Source organism: Panicum hallii, chromosome 5, assembly GCF_002211085.1.
Source record: "Panicum hallii strain FIL2 chromosome 5, PHallii_v3.1, whole genome shotgun sequence".
Taxonomy (NCBI): Eukaryota; Viridiplantae; Streptophyta; class Magnoliopsida; order Poales; family Poaceae; genus Panicum; species Panicum hallii.
The window spans coordinates 10,098,467-10,115,204 of NC_038046.1; the positions used below are offsets into that span (position 1 = coordinate 10,098,467).

The 16,738-nt window shown below is 44.3% G+C and overlaps 3 protein-coding genes across 4 annotated transcripts; 1 reads left to right on the plus strand and 2 right to left on the minus strand.

Annotated features, from left to right (window-relative positions):
• Positions 1 to 102: 102 nt before the first annotated feature.
• On the minus strand, positions 103 to 3,265 carry LOC112891961 (putative dual specificity protein phosphatase DSP8). Its single transcript, XM_025958978.1, has 6 exons — positions 2,810 to 3,265; positions 2,034 to 2,156; positions 1,725 to 1,818; positions 996 to 1,078; positions 830 to 919; positions 103 to 745 (listed from the first exon to the last, which is right to left on the minus strand). Exons 1-6 carry the CDS (start codon positions 3,011 to 3,013, stop codon positions 350 to 352), a joined length of 990 nt encoding a protein of 329 aa, XP_025814763.1. The 5' UTR covers positions 3,014 to 3,265; the 3' UTR covers positions 103 to 349.
• A 2,408-nt stretch (positions 3,266 to 5,673) lies between these two features.
• Positions 5,674 to 12,398, plus strand: LOC112893212 (ATP-dependent 6-phosphofructokinase 6-like). The gene is made up of 15 exons (XM_025960415.1): positions 5,674 to 6,245; positions 6,839 to 6,885; positions 6,991 to 7,030; positions 7,122 to 7,184; positions 7,267 to 7,404; positions 7,860 to 8,018; positions 8,103 to 8,156; positions 8,402 to 8,470; positions 8,582 to 8,711; positions 8,842 to 8,882; positions 9,070 to 9,294; positions 10,018 to 10,063; positions 10,169 to 10,320; positions 10,876 to 11,065; positions 11,623 to 12,398. Exons 1-15 carry the CDS (start codon positions 5,922 to 5,924, stop codon positions 12,246 to 12,248), a joined length of 2,304 nt encoding a protein of 767 aa, XP_025816200.1. The 5' UTR covers positions 5,674 to 5,921; the 3' UTR covers positions 12,249 to 12,398.
• Positions 12,399 to 12,544: 146 nt separating this feature from the next.
• Positions 12,545 to 16,665, minus strand: LOC112893213 (clathrin interactor EPSIN 1-like). Of its 2 annotated transcripts, none has more exons than XM_025960417.1 (11): positions 16,422 to 16,665; positions 16,252 to 16,303; positions 16,084 to 16,163; positions 15,919 to 15,997; positions 15,743 to 15,826; positions 15,515 to 15,562; positions 15,167 to 15,421; positions 14,908 to 15,038; positions 14,471 to 14,664; positions 13,525 to 14,128; positions 12,545 to 13,132 (listed from the first exon to the last, which is right to left on the minus strand). In XM_025960417.1, the coding sequence occupies exons 4-11, from the start codon at positions 15,972 to 15,974 to the stop codon at positions 12,927 to 12,929; spliced, it is 1,578 nt and encodes a 525-aa protein (XP_025816202.1). In that variant the 5' UTR covers positions 15,975 to 15,997; positions 16,084 to 16,163; positions 16,252 to 16,303; positions 16,422 to 16,665; the 3' UTR covers positions 12,545 to 12,926. The 2 variants fall into 2 exon arrangements, with proteins under 2 accessions (XP_025816202.1, XP_025816201.1); XM_025960416.1 differs by having other exon boundaries at positions 15,515 to 15,660.
• Positions 16,666 to 16,738: the final 73 nt, after the last annotated feature.

Genomic DNA, 16,738 nt, shown 5'->3' on the forward strand with positions numbered 1-16,738 from the left:
TGAACCAAGAGACGACGTTCAAATCCTTCAAGCTTTGGTAACACGGGTGCATCTCACGAGTCACAGATGGCACAAAATTGTCAAGAATTAATGGAATTGAGGTCATGGTTGGCTCCCGTTGGCTGGAACCTGGAATTGCCTCTTTATTCCAAGGGAACAATGGTGCAACTGAATCACAAGTTTTCGAGGAAAAACAAGGATAGTCGACGCATTCACAACTCTACACTCAAGGACTGCAACCTCTATGTATATGCACACAACTTTCTTACCGATGGCATTGGCATGGCTATAGATACTCCGCAGCTTCTACAAACCTATTTGGCTGATGGCCTATCGGGGAAGACGTTACCTAGCACGCGCGAACCTCTGTGAACCGGCTTGGTGCTGGCACACAGCTGCTGTTATTAAGTTTCAGGGAGCCAAAGAGACAGGACAATCTCCTCATGATGGGCCTGCGAGTGGCTGCTTCCAATGCGTTCGTTCTGATATCGACATACTTATCATAGCCCTCAAGATCTGCTTCTGTTATAAGGACCGCATCGATGCACTCAGTGGGGCTGGCTGGTCTATGTAGCATAATTTGGGTTAGTGGTAAACCGCTGTCTTCGTAATCAAACTCCATTGCATGGTACTCATCATTTTCTGTGTTTGCGCGACAAGCTTCAACGGCTTCTAGGAAAGTGCCCAGGTTTGTACTTCGTACTGGAAGTTGTCCAGTGACGAGAGTCCTAAATGTGTTAATAGCCTGCGAATTGTGTCAGTTGTCATGAAGCATCTTAGCACGTCTGTTATAATTACTTAGAATGCAATCACAAAAGAGACTTCATACCTGCCACTGCGATGGTGCCAAAAGTACTCTAGGCCTAATGGATCGGACATGATCCAAAGCTGCTTCAGGGGTCATGCTCCTGTATTTAATCTACAACAAGAGGATTGTCATCAGGAAACTAATAGGGGGCATTATTGAGTCCAAATACAAATGAAGTCCATCCTACCAAGTAGCACAATACAATAGTGGTGCTACGTCCTCTTCCAGCTTTACAGTGGACATAGGTAGTGCCACCTTGTGATGCATTCCCTGAAAAACAGGCAGCTAAATATTGAATCTACCGATTCGAGATGCACGTAGATTGTTGTTTGTCACATACAAATTAAGAATTTTGGTCAAGAAAAACACAGATGTGCTTTGGTAGGATAGAGTTCCAGTTTGTTTGAACGACAGACAGACACTATGTAATGGCTAGCCTACTTCCAATATTTTCATTGGCAGATGTACGATAATACCTAATTGTCATGCATGACGTCATATACAACGACATCTAACAGAACCTTAGTACTCCTGAAGTTGGGGAATGCGCTGTGCATTTAAAGATAGCGATGCAATTTCTGTGTAGCCATACCTACTACATCAGAATCTAGTTGGCAATAGATATTTGATTCCCCAAATATTAGTTTACCATTTGCTCATAAGATATAACCCGCTTTCCTTATCAGAGTTAAGTGCCACCTGCTCTGCTTCCCTAAATTTGAGTCTAGCTCTCCTTCCTATAATTCAATATCTACTCATTGAAGAAAATATTCCATAATAAAATGTAGCATAGATACCAGGCAAAAAAGAATGTCAAACTAATCAGGGCTGGGGTTATGTACTTATGTTTAAGGAAGAGTGAATTTCCCTCGTGTACTTTTTTCACAAATGTAAACAAGAAAGGCTGATAACTTACGGTGGATGAAATCTATGGCTTGAGAAATATCCTCGAGCGAAGGTGCAAACAGATAATCTCTTGTTGGAATTACCAGGTGCTCAATCTCATGGGCCTACAAAAAAGACGTGTGTTGTTACTCATGGCGTATACTTGTTTTGCTCCCTGCATATGCACAACAACTCAGTTGACAGTGCTCTAAACTCTGAACCAGCCATAACACAGATGTAATTGCACTCTAGTCCAAAGATTCGAACATGACAACTCTACCAAACTTTAAACACAGACGAAGTCACGCAAATGCAACTACCAAACAAATGGAATAGTTACCTGGAATAAAGATGTTGGGACAAGAGTCTCATAAGGTTCACTCAACGTTACAACTCCTTGAACTCCAAGTTGCTTCAAACGTGGAACATCACTTGGAAACGGGACGGCGCCAAGTAAAATGATCTGGATGGAGCATGAAAAACCATGTGGCATTTTTAGAGTGCACAATACAGGAATAGAAATTTAGAATACTAGGTTCTGTGAAACAAAAATGAAACAACTAACAACACCAATCGAGGTCATAACTGGACATTTCCTTTTGCTAATAGTGTTAAGGCAGTGCTCTGTGGTCCTAGCTATGTGCATATCCATCCAAGCATTCACGGTGCCAAATAGGGTACCAAAATACTATGGGATGAGCTGACACTAACATACATGTTGACGGATAACTACCCACAATCTGATTACAACCGGGTTGAATTGGAAAACTGACAAAGCACGAGAACAATCACTGCTCACAGGAGGAAATAAGGCGCTAGATTTCCCAACTGTTGAGTAAAAATTATTCTTAAGCGCATTACTACGAGGCTAACGACGCAAAGGCAAAAAAAAACATAGGAGATGACACAATTTCAGAGGGGAAATACGATAGAAAAAAAAATACCCAACTACCCAAGCATGACAAATCCAACACCAACACTCATTGTACTGATTCCACAGAAACAGGTCAACAACCACACTGCCACTCGCAAGCAAATTAAAGCAGAGCCTATAGTAATAACATCCAGAATAACCACGCAATCTGCGCAGAACAAATTGAAGCAAGGAAGGACTACCTGGTCGACGCGATCCCACCACCGGAAGTCCGCCTCGAACCGGTTGCGCAGGACGTTGTACAGCAGCGTCGGGTAGAACAGCACCCTCGCGCCGGCGCCGACGAGCGCGCGCTTCGCCTTCAACCGTATGACCTCCTCCTCCTCCTGCTGCTCCTGCTGCCTCGCCAGCACCCCGTCACCGTCTCCCAATTCGCAAATCCTCATTTCCCGCTACCAAAACAGCTCGCGAATCCTCGCCGCCTCCAGCGTCCTCCTCTCCTTCCAGGACGAGCAGATCCCTGGAGGCAGGGAGATGGGTGAAAAAAACGTGGATCGAGAGGGGAGGGGAGTGGCCGGCCTTGCTCGTGGTCTCTTGGCCTGGGGACGCGAGAAATGGGAAGAGCGATTTTGTCCAAAACCCCAGCAGCAGATGGCGGAATGCGGAAACAGGTGGCGCGCTGGCGCTGAGTCGGAAGGAAGCAGATCTGGCTCGCTGTTTTTTGGTTGGTGGATTTATTGGTGGGCGCGTTTCCTTCTCAGGTCCTCGTGGATTTGCGTTTTTGAATTATTGCGCCCGTTTCTTGTTGGTATGCATGTTGGTGAATAGTACACAGTATTGGTATGCAGAGATTTTTTTTTATTAAACACACACACATTGTTTGCCTTAATTCAGTCCCATGGAATGCCAGAGACTTTTTTTAGAGTTTTAGGGACGAGCCCGGCCTTTTTAAACACACATTGATATGCACCTGTTGTCGTGGTAGCGCGCCGTAAGAGGAAAAAAAAGAAAAATTAAGGGTGTGTTCGTTTCTAAGGTCTAAAGTTTAGACACGTGACATCAAAGAGAATCATATCATTTAGAAGTATTAAATAAAGTCTAATTACAAAACTAATTGTAGAACCCCAGGGCTAATTCACGAGACGAATCTAATGAGGTATATTAGTCCATAATTATCGGATGATTACTGTAGCATCACTGTGGTAAATTATGGATTAATTAGGCTCGTTAAATTTGTCTCGCGAATTAGCACACATCTATGAAAAAGTTTTATAAACAGATTTTATTTAATACTTCTAAATAGCAAGATTCTCGTTTGATGTGACGAGACTAAGGGTGTGTTCGTTTCCTGAGGTCTAAAGTTTAGAGGGGTCACATCAAAGAGAATCTTGTCATTTAGAAGTATTAAATAAAGTCTAATTACAAAACTAATTGCAGAACCCCAGGGCTAATTCGCGAGACGAATCTAATGAGGTATATTAGTCCATGATTAGCGGATGATTACTGTAGCATCATTGTGGCAAATTATAGATTAATTAGACTCATTAAATTTGTCTCGCGAATTAGCACCCATCTGTGCAAAAGGTTTTGTAATTAGACTTTATTTAATACTTCTAAATGATAAGATTTTTTTTGATGTGATGGGTCTAAAATTTAGAGGGTAGGAAACGAACAGGCCCTAAACCGGCTGTGACACTCCGTTCGCCTGATGGATGGATGCTGCCGGCTGTTGCCTTTTGGCCCCAAACCTGGGTAGGCGCGCATTTGCATGTTGTCTTTCAATGGGCGGACTATACTTTGATATGGTTCGTTCCGATCCGACGGTAGTAACAGCAGAATCAGGTCAGGTGGGTCCGTTGCCATGTTCTAGACTCTCTAGATGCTCGTGTCGCTCTCAATTTCCTGATTCCAGAAGCTTTTAATTTGGACCAAACACCTTTTCAGTTCTGGACTCTAGACGAATATATCATCCCTGCTTTTCCTGCGCGCGAGAAAACTATCTAGGGAAAACTGCGACCACGATTCAGAAGAAACACGTTTGGGCCTTCTGGCCACCGCCACCGTGAATGGACTCGATCACCCGGTCAAAAAACTAGTTCCAGAATTTGAATATCCTACGCGGCTCGCGTCCATCCGTTAACATGAACCTGGATTATTTTTTTTAACAGTTTTGCTTTGTACTTCCCGGCAGCGACATGGTCATGCACGGTGAAGCCGAAGCACGCGCACCGTCGATCTCTGCGAAACCACGTAGTGTAGCCGAAGCTTTCTGAAAAGCTAAAGGTCATGTGCCGAGATGCGCGAGAAACAGAAACCAGCCACCCGGCTCAATCCACGCGCACGCTCGTGAACTCCAGCGCCGGCTGCCCGTCGGTGGCCGGGCCCCGTCGCCGTCGGTAGAGCAAATCCGGGACAAGGCCGCCCACCGGATGACCGTACAGGTTACAATCCGATAGGGTCCTTGTTACATGTGCCATTGTCCTAGGTCCTATATATATCGTCTACTTCGCCTCAGTTCAATGTGCCTTACGTATTTCTCCCGTCGATAATCGAAAATATAAGGCCACCGTTGGAAATAGACCACAAAAGTCAGGCAAATTAGGCTGACTCCTGCTGCATCGTTTTATAAGCGAGACTAGTATGGAAATACTAGATAGCTTGATTGTTTTTTCCTTTCTCTTTCCTCGGCATAGGGCACACGACGGCGTTTACATGTAATTGTTGGATGATGCCTAATATACTAAACACTAACATAGTTTAGGTAACACTTTGACCAGCAACATTATGAAAAATATATATTATTAAATGGAAAAGGTTATATACATACATGTGCAATATTTTTCATAAGGAATCTAGTAATACTTTTTTTATACCATCAATCTATACAAATCTAGATATAATTAGTCACGTTAAAAAGATTTGAATTAGGGCGAACCTAATGAGCTCATATTTTACATCGGATAAAGTATTTATTTGCAAACCACTAGTAGTCGACAAGTCGACCACAAACAATCCTCGCAAGAGGAAAATCACAGAAACAATCACGCCCTGTGCGGCCATCCCATTTCATCACCAGCAACACCGGCGGCGTCACCGTCACCCCCGCCATCGTGGACAGCAGAAACCACCCCCCTCCCTCCAAAGCTCCGGACCCTTCTCCCCTTTCCCCTTCTCCACGCTTCGCTTCCGCTCCACTTCGCCCCTCGCCGACGACTATTTAAACCCGCGCTTCTTTCCCGTCGCCTTTCCGGTGAGAGGAAACCATTTTTTAACCCCCGCGAGCGACCCACACACCCACAGCCGAGAAGGGGGAGCTCGATCGAGAAGCGTCTAGTGACTCGGGGGAGTGCTCCAATGGCGTCGTCCCACATCATCCTGCCCAAGGAGGAGGAGGAGGAGGGGGCGGAGGCCGGGCTCGGCGTGGCGGTGGAGGCGGACCACGACTCCCCGGCGCAGCGCCCGTTCCAGGAGCACGCGCCCGGGAAGCCGGCGCTGCCGTTCTCGGCGACGTGCGTTCGGATCTCCCGCGACTCGTACCCGAACCTCCGCGCGCTCCGCAACGCTTCGGCCCTGGACCTCCACGACGACGACGCCGCCTTCGTCAAGCTCGAGGAGGGAGACTACGGATACGTGCTCGACGACGTCCCGCACCTCACCGACTACCTACACGACCTCCCCGTGAGCGCCGCAGCCCCCCTCCCGCGCTCCCTGCTTGCTCCGTTGCCTGATCTGTTGTTCCTGGGTGAAAATTGCTACTATGAATAGCAACGATGCGTGTGATGGGATAGTTTTGGGCTCGAGGATCTCGATTCAGCCAGCTTTCGCGTTGGTGCCATTTCAAAAGTTATTTAGATGAAGTTTTTGTTTGTTACCCGGCGGTTTTTATATTTGGAAATATCTGAGGATTGCTCGAGGCGCGAGCTGCATTTTCGGGTACTTTGGCGGCTCTTGTCAGGTGGAGGCAGCTCATGAGCTCATTAGAAATGCAATATTACTTGCCGACTTCGTATCGAAACTGAGGTTGTCGTGCGGATCTCATGCTGCTCCCTTGCGTCTGTGACTGTGTTCGTATTTGACACTTTGGCGTCTTATTTACATGCTTCTGGAAGAGTGGAAGGAATTACTTGTATTAGTTGACATCCTGTCCCTGCTGTTGCAATACTTGTCCATTCATAGGACATTCTATTTAGTTTTAAGTTTAAATGATGTCGTTTTGAAGGTGACATCACGAGCATTAAGCTAATAGTTTCCCTGTATGAATTTCCTGGCAGACTTTTCCTAATCCTTTGCAAGATCATCCGGCGTATTCAACTGTCAAGTGAGGATTTTCTTTCTATTTGACTTTTCTATATCTTTTCGATAACCTCTAATTTTGTTCGTTGTGCAATATGTAAACTGAATTTTCTGTTCACACATTCACCAGGCAGTATTTTGTCAATGCAGATGATACAGTACCTGAAAAGGTATAATGATATTGCATTTGAAGGTTCCATGTGTCAATATTGTTTGTTTGAGTGGTGTCGGTGAAATGACATGTTCTTTGTGCTACTATAGGTGGTTGTTCAGAAGAACAGTCCACGAGGAGTCCATTTCCGACGTGCTGGACCTCGTCAGAGAGTATGATGCCTTCGATATACACCTATTCCTTTTTGTGAGCAATGCATTAGACATATAATCTAACATAATATTCAAATCTCAGGTATATTTCGAATCAGAAGAAGTGAAAGCTTGCATTGTAACCTGTGGAGGCCTTTGCCCTGGGCTTAATACTGTCATCAGAGAGTTGGTGTGTGGCTTGTCTCACATGTACAACGTTAACAATGTCTTCGGAATACAGGTTTGACTTTTGAGTCGTTCCAGATTACCTATATAGATTCTGGATGATATAATGTGTCACAATTTCTTCCACAGATTTTTTAATTGGTCCTTTGTTTCTTTCTTTCTAAAAAAGATGGCAAGTCTTGATATTTCGCCTGTTAGACTCTTGCAATAAATCAATAGGAATTTTGCAAATTTGAACTCAGTTAATAATTCATTTTGGCTGCACTGTGCCGTACTAGTTGAAGGTTGGGAACTTCAGATTTTTTGTGTCTGAACATAGGTGCACAATTTTTGTGATTCACATTACCAACTGTTATGAATTTTTTGCCAGCTAGTGGTTTTGCCATGATAATGTACACATCCTGATTGCAGTGAATCGGAGAGATGAAACTTTAATTTGTACTTGTAGTCTATGCATGAAATTTTTCTGCTATCGACGTATCGTGTAACAAGCTGTAAGCAATTTTGCAGAACGGATACAAGGGTTTCTATTCGAGCAATTATCTTCCCATTACACCAAAGAGTGTGAATGATATCCACAAGCGAGGTGGTACAGTTCTTGGAACATCACGTGGTGGCCATGATACCAAAAAGATTGTTGACAACATTCAAGATCGTGGAATTAATCAGGTGTGTGCTTCTGTTGCTGATCACTAGTCTTTATATAATCCTTATTATATTGAAGGTTGAGTAAATATCCTCTGTGCCATCTAGGTGTACATTATCGGAGGAGATGGAACTCAGAAGGGTGCATATGAGATATACAAGGTAATTCCTGTCATTAGTATATCTGCGATGTGTTGTTCAGAACTTCATATGTTGTCAAACTGCACATAGAACTTCTGTACCATTGGTTCAAGTATGCTCAAGCAGTACAGACCTCAGGTGGTAGTGTTGAATGTGCTCCAAATATATGTATATGTATCATCAAAAGTCTTTTATAGATGTATATCGTGAAGAATTTGAATCCAGAAGTTATTTTGTATTATGTTCTATTTTTACAATTACTGCAGGAAATTCGAAGACGTGGTCTACAAGTAGCTGTTGCTGGTATTCCCAAGACAATTGATAATGATATAGCGGTAATTTTTTTGGTGCCTTCAAAGAAGCTTTTGCTGCCCACATCTTGATTTGAAAGATTGTAGTGAAGAGACCTGGATCAATGCTGATTGTTTGTAAACACCTATTGTTAGGTTATAGACAAGTCATTTGGTTTTGATACTGCTGTAGAGGAGGCCCAGCGTGCCATTAATGCAGCTCACGTGGAAGCTTCAAGTGCTGAAAATGGGATAGGGTTAGTGAAGCTTATGGGTCGTTATAGTGGTTAGTTTTCCTGCCTACGATCTGAATGTTTACCCCTTTGTGCAGCATAATGGATTCCTGATTATCTTTTCTTTTCGGTTTCACTATTTCATTGCATTATCCTTACTGTGATACTTCCTTGCTGATGCAGGGTTTATTGCCATGTATGCTACTCTTGCAAGCAGAGATGTGGTGAGTTAATGGCTTCTATTTCTACCTAAACTATTCCAATCATTCTTTACTTTCTTCAAGTGTCCTGTTTTATGTGCCCTGTCGCCCTTCTGAATTCTGTTAGTATGTGAATACAACCACTAATATTCTGATACATCATTTATCTTTTTTGTAGATGGAACTAATTATTCATGTCGATCTTATGTAGGACTGCTGCTTAATTCCCGAGTCTCCCTTCTATTTGGAAGGGGAGGGTGGACTATTCGAGTATGTAGATAGGAGGTTGAAGGAGAACAACCACATGGTTATTGTAGTGGCTGAGGGAGCAGGACAGGATCTTATTGCTCAAAGTATACCTGCTGCAGATCAGCAAGATGCCTCTGGAAATAAGCTGCTTCTTGATGTTGGTCTCTGGTTGACTCACAAGATCAAGGTACATTTATATTAGTCATTTTTCATCAGTATATCCATTTTGATTCCACCTTTTATATCTATGATTGCTTGAAATGCCAGTTTGACATGCACTTTGTGCACATCTTTCTAATTTCCACTAAACTACAAGAATGTACACATGGTTCTCTTGGGTTTGAAACAAGTCTACCATATGCAAGTTCGAATGATACCCGGTATAGGTTTTAATATCCAAGTACAAATATTATGTGAACTTGTATTCTGCCATATCCCCTCATTTCTAAAACCTGCACTTCTCTTGTGCTAGTCAGTTAAATAACATATATAAGTCTAGGTGGAGGTTGGAGGTTCAGACTTCAGAGCGTGGTTACTTAACTAGCTGCATGAATCATCATAAGATGTTTATGAGTTTTCACAATCCCTGTTCACAACTTATTTACAATGCTCAAAACTTTAGCAGCAGGTCAAAGTTAAATTACTTAAATATTTCACGCCTTGTATGCAAGTTATGAATTTATACACTTTATACTCTAGATGCATCATGCATGTAAGTATCTGTAAAGCTTACAAGGTATGTATAGCTTAGAAGCTCGACAACCTCATGGTGTGGAGCCATGCATGCTTTATGGTATTACTATTATCAGTGGAACCTTCATGTTTCTTGTTCTTCCTTTTGGTGTCTTGCTGATTAGTTTTTGCATGGTGTTGCTCAAAGCTTATTTAATGTTGCATTGTTACTTTGTAGGATTATTGCAAGAGCAAGAAGATGGAAATGACTATTAAATACATTGGTAATTGCTCATGTTCTCATGTTTACTTCTTCAACATGGTGTTAGTTTGTACTTACAGCGTGTCAAGGAATATGACAAGAACATTTTTTTTCCTTTCCAATGCAGATCCAACTTACATGATCCGTGCTATTCCAAGCAATGCATCAGACAATGTTTATTGCACACTGCTCGCACATAGTGCCATTCATGGTGCAATGGCAGGATACAGCTTTACAGTCGGAATGGTCAATGGCAGGCATGCATATATACCATTTCATGTGAGTATAACTTCCACTGTATCCTTTCGTAAACAGGGATAGTGTTAGTATGCTCCTTCCTGCCAGTTGAATGCAAGTTTTAGGAAACGAACATTCGGGGTTGGGGCCACCAGTATCTCCTCCGGGCCAATGAATTTCTAATTTAGTCTCTTTGTGGCAGAGATAGCTGTCATCATAAATCATGCTAAGATGCCCAAACTTTTTTGCTTGCTTCATCGCTCGACACAGTTTTGCTTGCTGCATACCCAAAAAGAAATGAATTCAACTCCATATAGTTCTGAACAAGCCTTGTGTTTAAAGGAGCACATATGGAGTCAACACCTCTACATTGCACTGCATTTGGTCTGAAAATTTGCAAAGTACCTAGGTAGACATTGAAGCTCAACTAAAATTTGTTCTGTACTTTACTTTCACAAGAGATTGGATTTGTCTTCTAGAAGGAAAGAAAGTTCTGGAGAAATTCATGATTAGGATTTCTGTACCGGGGACAACAAGAAAATTCTTCCCTTCTTACCTTTGCAATTAACATGACTCCAAAATTTATGCTGACAACAGAGGGTAACATCAACGAGGAACAAGGTGAGGATAACAGATAGGATGTGGGCAAGGCTGCTGTCTTCAACCAACCAGCCGAGCTTCCTGAGCAAGGAGGACATCGACGCAGCCAGAGAAGCCGATAAGGCGGCCAACAACAGGAAGAACGGAGAGAATGTGAAGAAGCAACCTGCATCGCTGTTGGCAAATGGTGAGAAATAGTATGATTTTGACGATTCGTAGTTGTGTACAGTACCTATTGCTAATTGGCTGAGGTCCATAGGCCAAAACTGCAAATTCAGCGAGTATTGTTTTCATTCGCATCGTTCCGATTCCTTGGAACGGAGCACATTCGAACTCCCGGAAGACGTTAATAAAAGAGCTATATTTTGTGAAGTTGCATCAGAAAACAATGCAGACCTCTGCAATTTGAAAGCTACCTGCTGGATGGCCGTGTGTTCGTCGTATGTGCCGCACTGCCGGCCTCCATTGCATCCGCTGCAACTGTGAGCGGCAGCTCTTCTTCCGCTAGAACTTAAACTTCCTGTGACCGTGTCGTCGCCGCAGCGACATTCAGCTGCTCAATGTTACGTCCCGTGTACCACCAAACTAGCAGTCAATCGCCTATGAACTGTTATCCTCTTCGTCTCGGCTGACTTGGCATCAGGAGAGGGGCGGGCATACCGTTGTTTCTTATTTTCGTCCAAGTGCTCTGCACGTCGGCGGTTGTCCCTGATGTCCCTACCTAACATTCTTGCATGGGGGAAGGCACCAACGGCGTCGAGGCTCCCCCTGCGGCGTCGGCACCACCGCAGCAGCCGGCGACCGGAGCTGCGCCGCCATCTTCATCACCAGACGACGACGACGACGCGAGGACCCAGGACCCGGACAATAATGCGAAGAACGAGGCAGGTGCAGCTGCGGGTGATCAGGATCAGCAGCCGAACCAAGAGGCAGAAGCCGCCGAGAAGGCTCACGGTGCAGGTGGAGCCGTAACACAGGCGGAGGAGAAGCCTACGCCCGGAACAGGCGCCTCGTGGCCCGCGACACCACCGGGGGCGCGGACGCCACCACAGCGCGACGTGGCGCCGGCGCCGCGAACCGGAGATCGTAACGCGCGGGCAGCGACCGAGACGGAGCCGGACGTCGAGGCCGCAAAGCCCGGACCAGGCTGCACCACGCCACCGCCACCGCCGGCGCACGACTCGGAGGCGTCCGAAGACGGCCGCGGAAGCCCGCTGCACCAGGGGAAGCCGGGCGCGAGCGTGGCTGCTGCCTCCAGGTCGAGGCTGCTCGCGTTCCGCTCCTTCTCGCGGGACAAGAAGGCGAACAAGTCCGACACGGCGGAGCACAAGGAGAAAGGCAAGGAGAGGCGGAAGAGGTTTTGGAAGTGATCATCGATCAAAGTCGTGACGGGGCGCTTGTTTTCGCCGTGCACGTCGCGCGAGCGCGGCACCAGCACGCTTGTAGAATATGCACACCGGTGGTGCACTTCAATCCCCCCCCCCCCCCCCCACACACACACAAAGTATTCTGAATTTGTGGTACAGCACGAGCTTGCATTTGTCGATCGACTACATCTTCATGTAATAATTTGTCAAACAGAAGGCTAGCCCATATGCAGCCATTTGAATCCTAGTGTAAAACTGAGAAATATATAGTGACATTCCACAGATTATCACTCTGGATATTTACTAAAAAAATGAGTGATATCATATTCATCCGTAGCCAACGCGAAATGCCTAATTTCGGGTGTACACTATACAATAGAGGAGGTAAAGTTACAGGATTCCTGCTTGCACTATCTGTGCGCACATACATATTTACTTTGGATGAGCTAACAGATACAAAACTAAAGAACATCAAGGGCGAATATTTTTTTCTTGAACACCACGATTCCACGAAGATGACAGTTATTTTGCAATACCAGAACTAGCCATCTCAGAAACACCTGATCATTGGTGAGATGTCAGGAGAAATACTGCATAAATGATCCAGGAAGTCGGGTACTGCAACTCTGCAAGAACCGTGGATAACGATACACTCTCACCCAAGAACATCCGGAGTTAGGATCACTTGAAGCTTCCAAACTGCTGCTGCTGGAAATTACCGGTTCCACCCGTGGATCCTGCGGGCGATGGAGAACCAGACATGCCTTGCAGGCCTGATCCGGTGCCCATTGTTGTCCCCGTGCACCACGGAACAGCTGGGCCTTTATCCTCAGATCCGTCGCTCAATTGCCCAACAACCCCTACATCTGAAAGATCGATCTTCTTTGCTGCATATAATGATTAAACAATAAACACTCATAAGCTACAAGAACATGTACTCGTAAGCTTGCTCAACTCCTTTCTCCTGCAGTCTTACTGTACCGAGTGTAATGTAGCCTCCAGTTTTTTTGCGAACTGATTAGGGCATAATAGGCATCATTTATGTATAAAAACACACAGTACAGTCTTAAAGTATGTTTACTTGAGGCAAATTTTGTTCCTACTAATAGAGAGCGTGTGGCACTTGGACTGCAGCTCATGATATGTATACTCATGCTTTGATACAGCTAATAAAGTTTCTATACCAGAAAAGTGAAATGCAGGGAACCACCAAAAGCATGCTGCATGCATAAAAAAAGAGCAGATACTTTTTTTAGTGGAATAACGTAGAGATACTTACAGGCAGTTATATTCAAATCGATGAGCCCACGACTCAAAGAATCAGCCCATATGCCAGACTTGACCTGGAAAGCCCCTTTCTTCACATCTGATTTTGATTCTGACATAGAGGCCGGCTCCAGCTTTGTGGGGGACTTATTCATGAGTTTGGTGGCAATTGTTCTAGGCGATTCCCTATGTGAAGTGAAGGCACCAAAATTCAGCTCCTCAAAAGGACTACGATCAGAACATTTTACACTTTCCGTTTTAGTTTGACCTGAGGCTGTATTTGAAGAGAATGCACTGAAGGAGTCAGATTCATCAAGAGTCTTCACTGGAATTGCAGCAAAAGGATCAAAATCTGCAGCGCTGGAATGCTGATGCGAGTTTTTTTTGGATTTGCTTGGGGTGTTATGCACTGAGAACTCGGTGTATGAAGGGAATGATGTCACAAAGGATGGTTGAAACAGATCAAAAGCAGAGGCATTGGAATGTGTAAGGGAAGATAGATTAAGGTCTGAAGATTTATTAGGGCTACCGCGTACTGAGAATTCTGTATCTGAATTAGCAGAACCAGCAAATGATGATCTGCCCGCAAATAGATCAATATTTTCATGTGATAATATCTGGAAAGAAGCAGAGTGTTAGAAAATTGATGATAATATAAGAAGCAATGGAATTGTAATGTTACCAAGGGTTTCGCTGATTAAGTATGCAAAGTGTCAATCATGTAGATCCATACAAAATAGAATAAATTCCTCATGTACCAATGCAATGTTGTGAAATCCATTACTGTGTCATTAACAAAGTGTGTCCCCATAACTTACAGTCCTTTTCAGTTATTATTTTCTTTTACCATGAGAAAATTTCTGTACCATATTTATGTAGGATAAATCATAAAGAACTATAAGAGACGTAAAGTAAAATGAATTAGTAAAAATATCACTGGACATTAGGCTAGGATAAACCTGAGAGCGAGAAGCAGATGCTGACTCTAGTGGAGCATTAGCAGACTGGAAATCTGTATCAGCAAATAAATCAACTTCTGGCAAAGAAGCAGTTCCAACATTCGGCAGTGCTCTTGAAGTAGATGCAGTCGTGTCAACAAGGTTATCCATTAAATTTTGTCCAAAGAGATCCACGTGATTATAGCTTGCAGTAGCTGTTCAATTCATTTCAAAGATAGAGATTAGTAAAATGTCCAACAACAAATGATGTATGTGGGCACATCAAAATAAATTCATAGAAAATTCTGTGCGTCTTATGTCACTATCTGATAACCAGAAGCAGTGTGACGCCAGCATCAAAACACACATTGCAAAATAACAAATGGCTACCAGCAGAAAGGAACCACTCTAATAATACAATCACAATAGAATGTTGGAGATGAAGTAGGAATACGGACCAGATGCGGAAGGCCCTCGTGGGTTGAAGTCTTTGTCATCTTCGTTGTTCACTTTCTGTGAACTTGGGCCTCCAGATGTGGAGCTAAGATTTGATGATGATTTTAGGTGTGATGTTGAGGAAACTTGATTTCTACAACATACCACAATGAAAAGAATTATCTTACCACAATGAACACTTAAGAGTGAATTTGATGATCTTTAATTCATTGCTCAGTAAGTAGACAAAAAAAACACCAACAATAAGGATTAGAGAGGTACATCCTGCGATGCCCTTGTCCCTTTCTTGACTTATAGTCAGTTGTACTGCTCGTGTGTCCTATCGACATTTGTCTAGTGCTTCTAAAATCCGAAATTGGTTCTTTACGGATGTTGCCTCTGTAGCTATCCCTGGATGCATCAGCTTCCTTTGAACTATGTGTACTCCCATAGCGACCACCAGACGAGTGGCTGCCACTGCCAAATGATGTTGCGCTTGACTTGTATGTTACCCCAGTCGATGACAAACCGAAGTACCTACACATGAGGTCCATCCATGTCAAGATGAGAATTCTGCTAATCTGCTAAAAGAACGGTGCTGCGTCAGTAAGTCAGACGTGAATGCCTTACTTATCCCTCGTAGCAGCAGCCTTCTCCCTGACTTGTTGAAGTTTCTCCCTGTCATCTACAATGGATAGAACTGTTTCAGCCTTCTTTCGCACGTTGAGCCCAACATCTTTTCCATTAGACTCCAAATACTCGAAACTCGTAAGTTTCTTCCCATAAAAAGCAAATGTCAGACCAGGTCAGTTTTTATAAGCAGTGAAACTTCACAGAAAGCAAGCTGATGGCACATACCGCAATCTGTGAGCTATTGTCAGTAATTTCATCGACAGCACGTTCAGTACCATTAGCAAGGAGATACTCAATGACAGCCAATGCCTGTAAAAGAGATAAAAGAACAAGTTGTTAAGAACAATACAAACAATCCATCAGCAATTAACTCCATATTATCATCTCTCTAAAAACCTGACCTTATACACCTGACGCCAATTCGCACCAGTGTCCCCCAGCCGTCGCCACAGCACATTCATGATCATTGCACATTCACCACTGCAGCCAAAATCATAATATAGAATGATACACTATTTTTTTAAAAAAAAAGTGAGGTGGGGTGAAAATTGAGCTTTGGCGCCCACTATCTTTTGGTGGCCCGGGCAATGTCCGCCAAGTCGGACCCGTGAGGTCCCCATGGTTCCTCGCTTGTGGCATCAAGAACCTGCAGTTAAAGAAACACTCGTGACCCAAACAAATCGAAACAAGAAATTGACGACATCGGGCAGAATCCGGAGAAGAAAACCCCCAACCTTTTGCTCGATTTCCGGCACCTTGAGGACCTTGAGGTTCACCTCCCTCTTTCTTCACAAATAGAAGGTAAAAAGGAAAAGTTGCTTAACCAAAATTCCTTTACATAGGAAAAATTTCTCTTCACAAAGCAGAGGAAAAGGAATCGGAAGAGATGGCGGCTTGCTCTTACATCTCCCGGACGGTGTTATCGAGCACCTTCCTGAAATCCATGGCTGCGATTGGACCAGGAACAACCACGATCGCGGGCTCGACTCCAGCTGCTTATCTGCTCGTCCTCTAGGGTTCCGTGGAGGGAGGACGCGCGAACGATTCTCCCTTCTCTATCTCTCTTTCGCGAGGCCGAGACGGCGAGAGGCGTGTGCGCAGAACGGACGAAGCGCGGGCGTAGCGTGGCAAACCGGAGAAAGAAAGAAAACGGTGGCGCCGTGGACCGGAACGGAAGCGCGCACGCGGAGTTTTATCGGCGGACTGCTGGCGCGGCTGACA

Excerpts from the sequence above, each read along its gene's own strand:
- LOC112891961 (XM_025958978.1), bottom strand. The coding sequence starts at position 3,013 with ATGAGGATTTGCGAATTGGGAGACGGTGACGGGGTGCTGGCGAGGCAG. Across the intron at positions 2,157-2,809 it reads GGTGGGATCGCGTCGACCAG|ATCATTTTACTTGGCGCCGT; the intron begins GTAGTCCTTCCT and ends TGCTCCATCCAG. Across the intron at positions 1,819-2,033 it reads TCCCAACATCTTTATTCCAG|GCCCATGAGATTGAGCACCT; the intron begins GTAACTATTCCA and ends TCTTTTTTGTAG.
- LOC112893212 (XM_025960415.1), top strand. The coding sequence starts at position 5,922 with ATGGCGTCGTCCCACATCATCCTGCCCAAGGAGGAGGAGGAGGAGGGG. Across the intron at positions 7,405-7,859 it reads ACAATGTCTTCGGAATACAG|AACGGATACAAGGGTTTCTA; the intron begins GTTTGACTTTTG and ends GCAATTTTGCAG. Across the intron at positions 8,712-8,841 it reads GCTTATGGGTCGTTATAGTG|GGTTTATTGCCATGTATGCT; the intron begins GTTAGTTTTCCT and ends TTGCTGATGCAG.
- LOC112893213 (XM_025960416.1), bottom strand. The coding sequence starts at position 16,462 with ATGGATTTCAGGAAGGTGCTCGATAACACCGTCCGGGAGAT. Across the intron at positions 16,164-16,251 it reads TGCCGGAAATCGAGCAAAAG|GTTCTTGATGCCACAAGCGA; the intron begins GTTGGGGGTTTT and ends CTTTAACTGCAG. Across the intron at positions 15,661-15,742 it reads ACAATAGCTCACAGATTGCG|AAACTTACGAGTTTCGAGTA; the intron begins GTATGTGCCATC and ends TTTTATGGGAAG.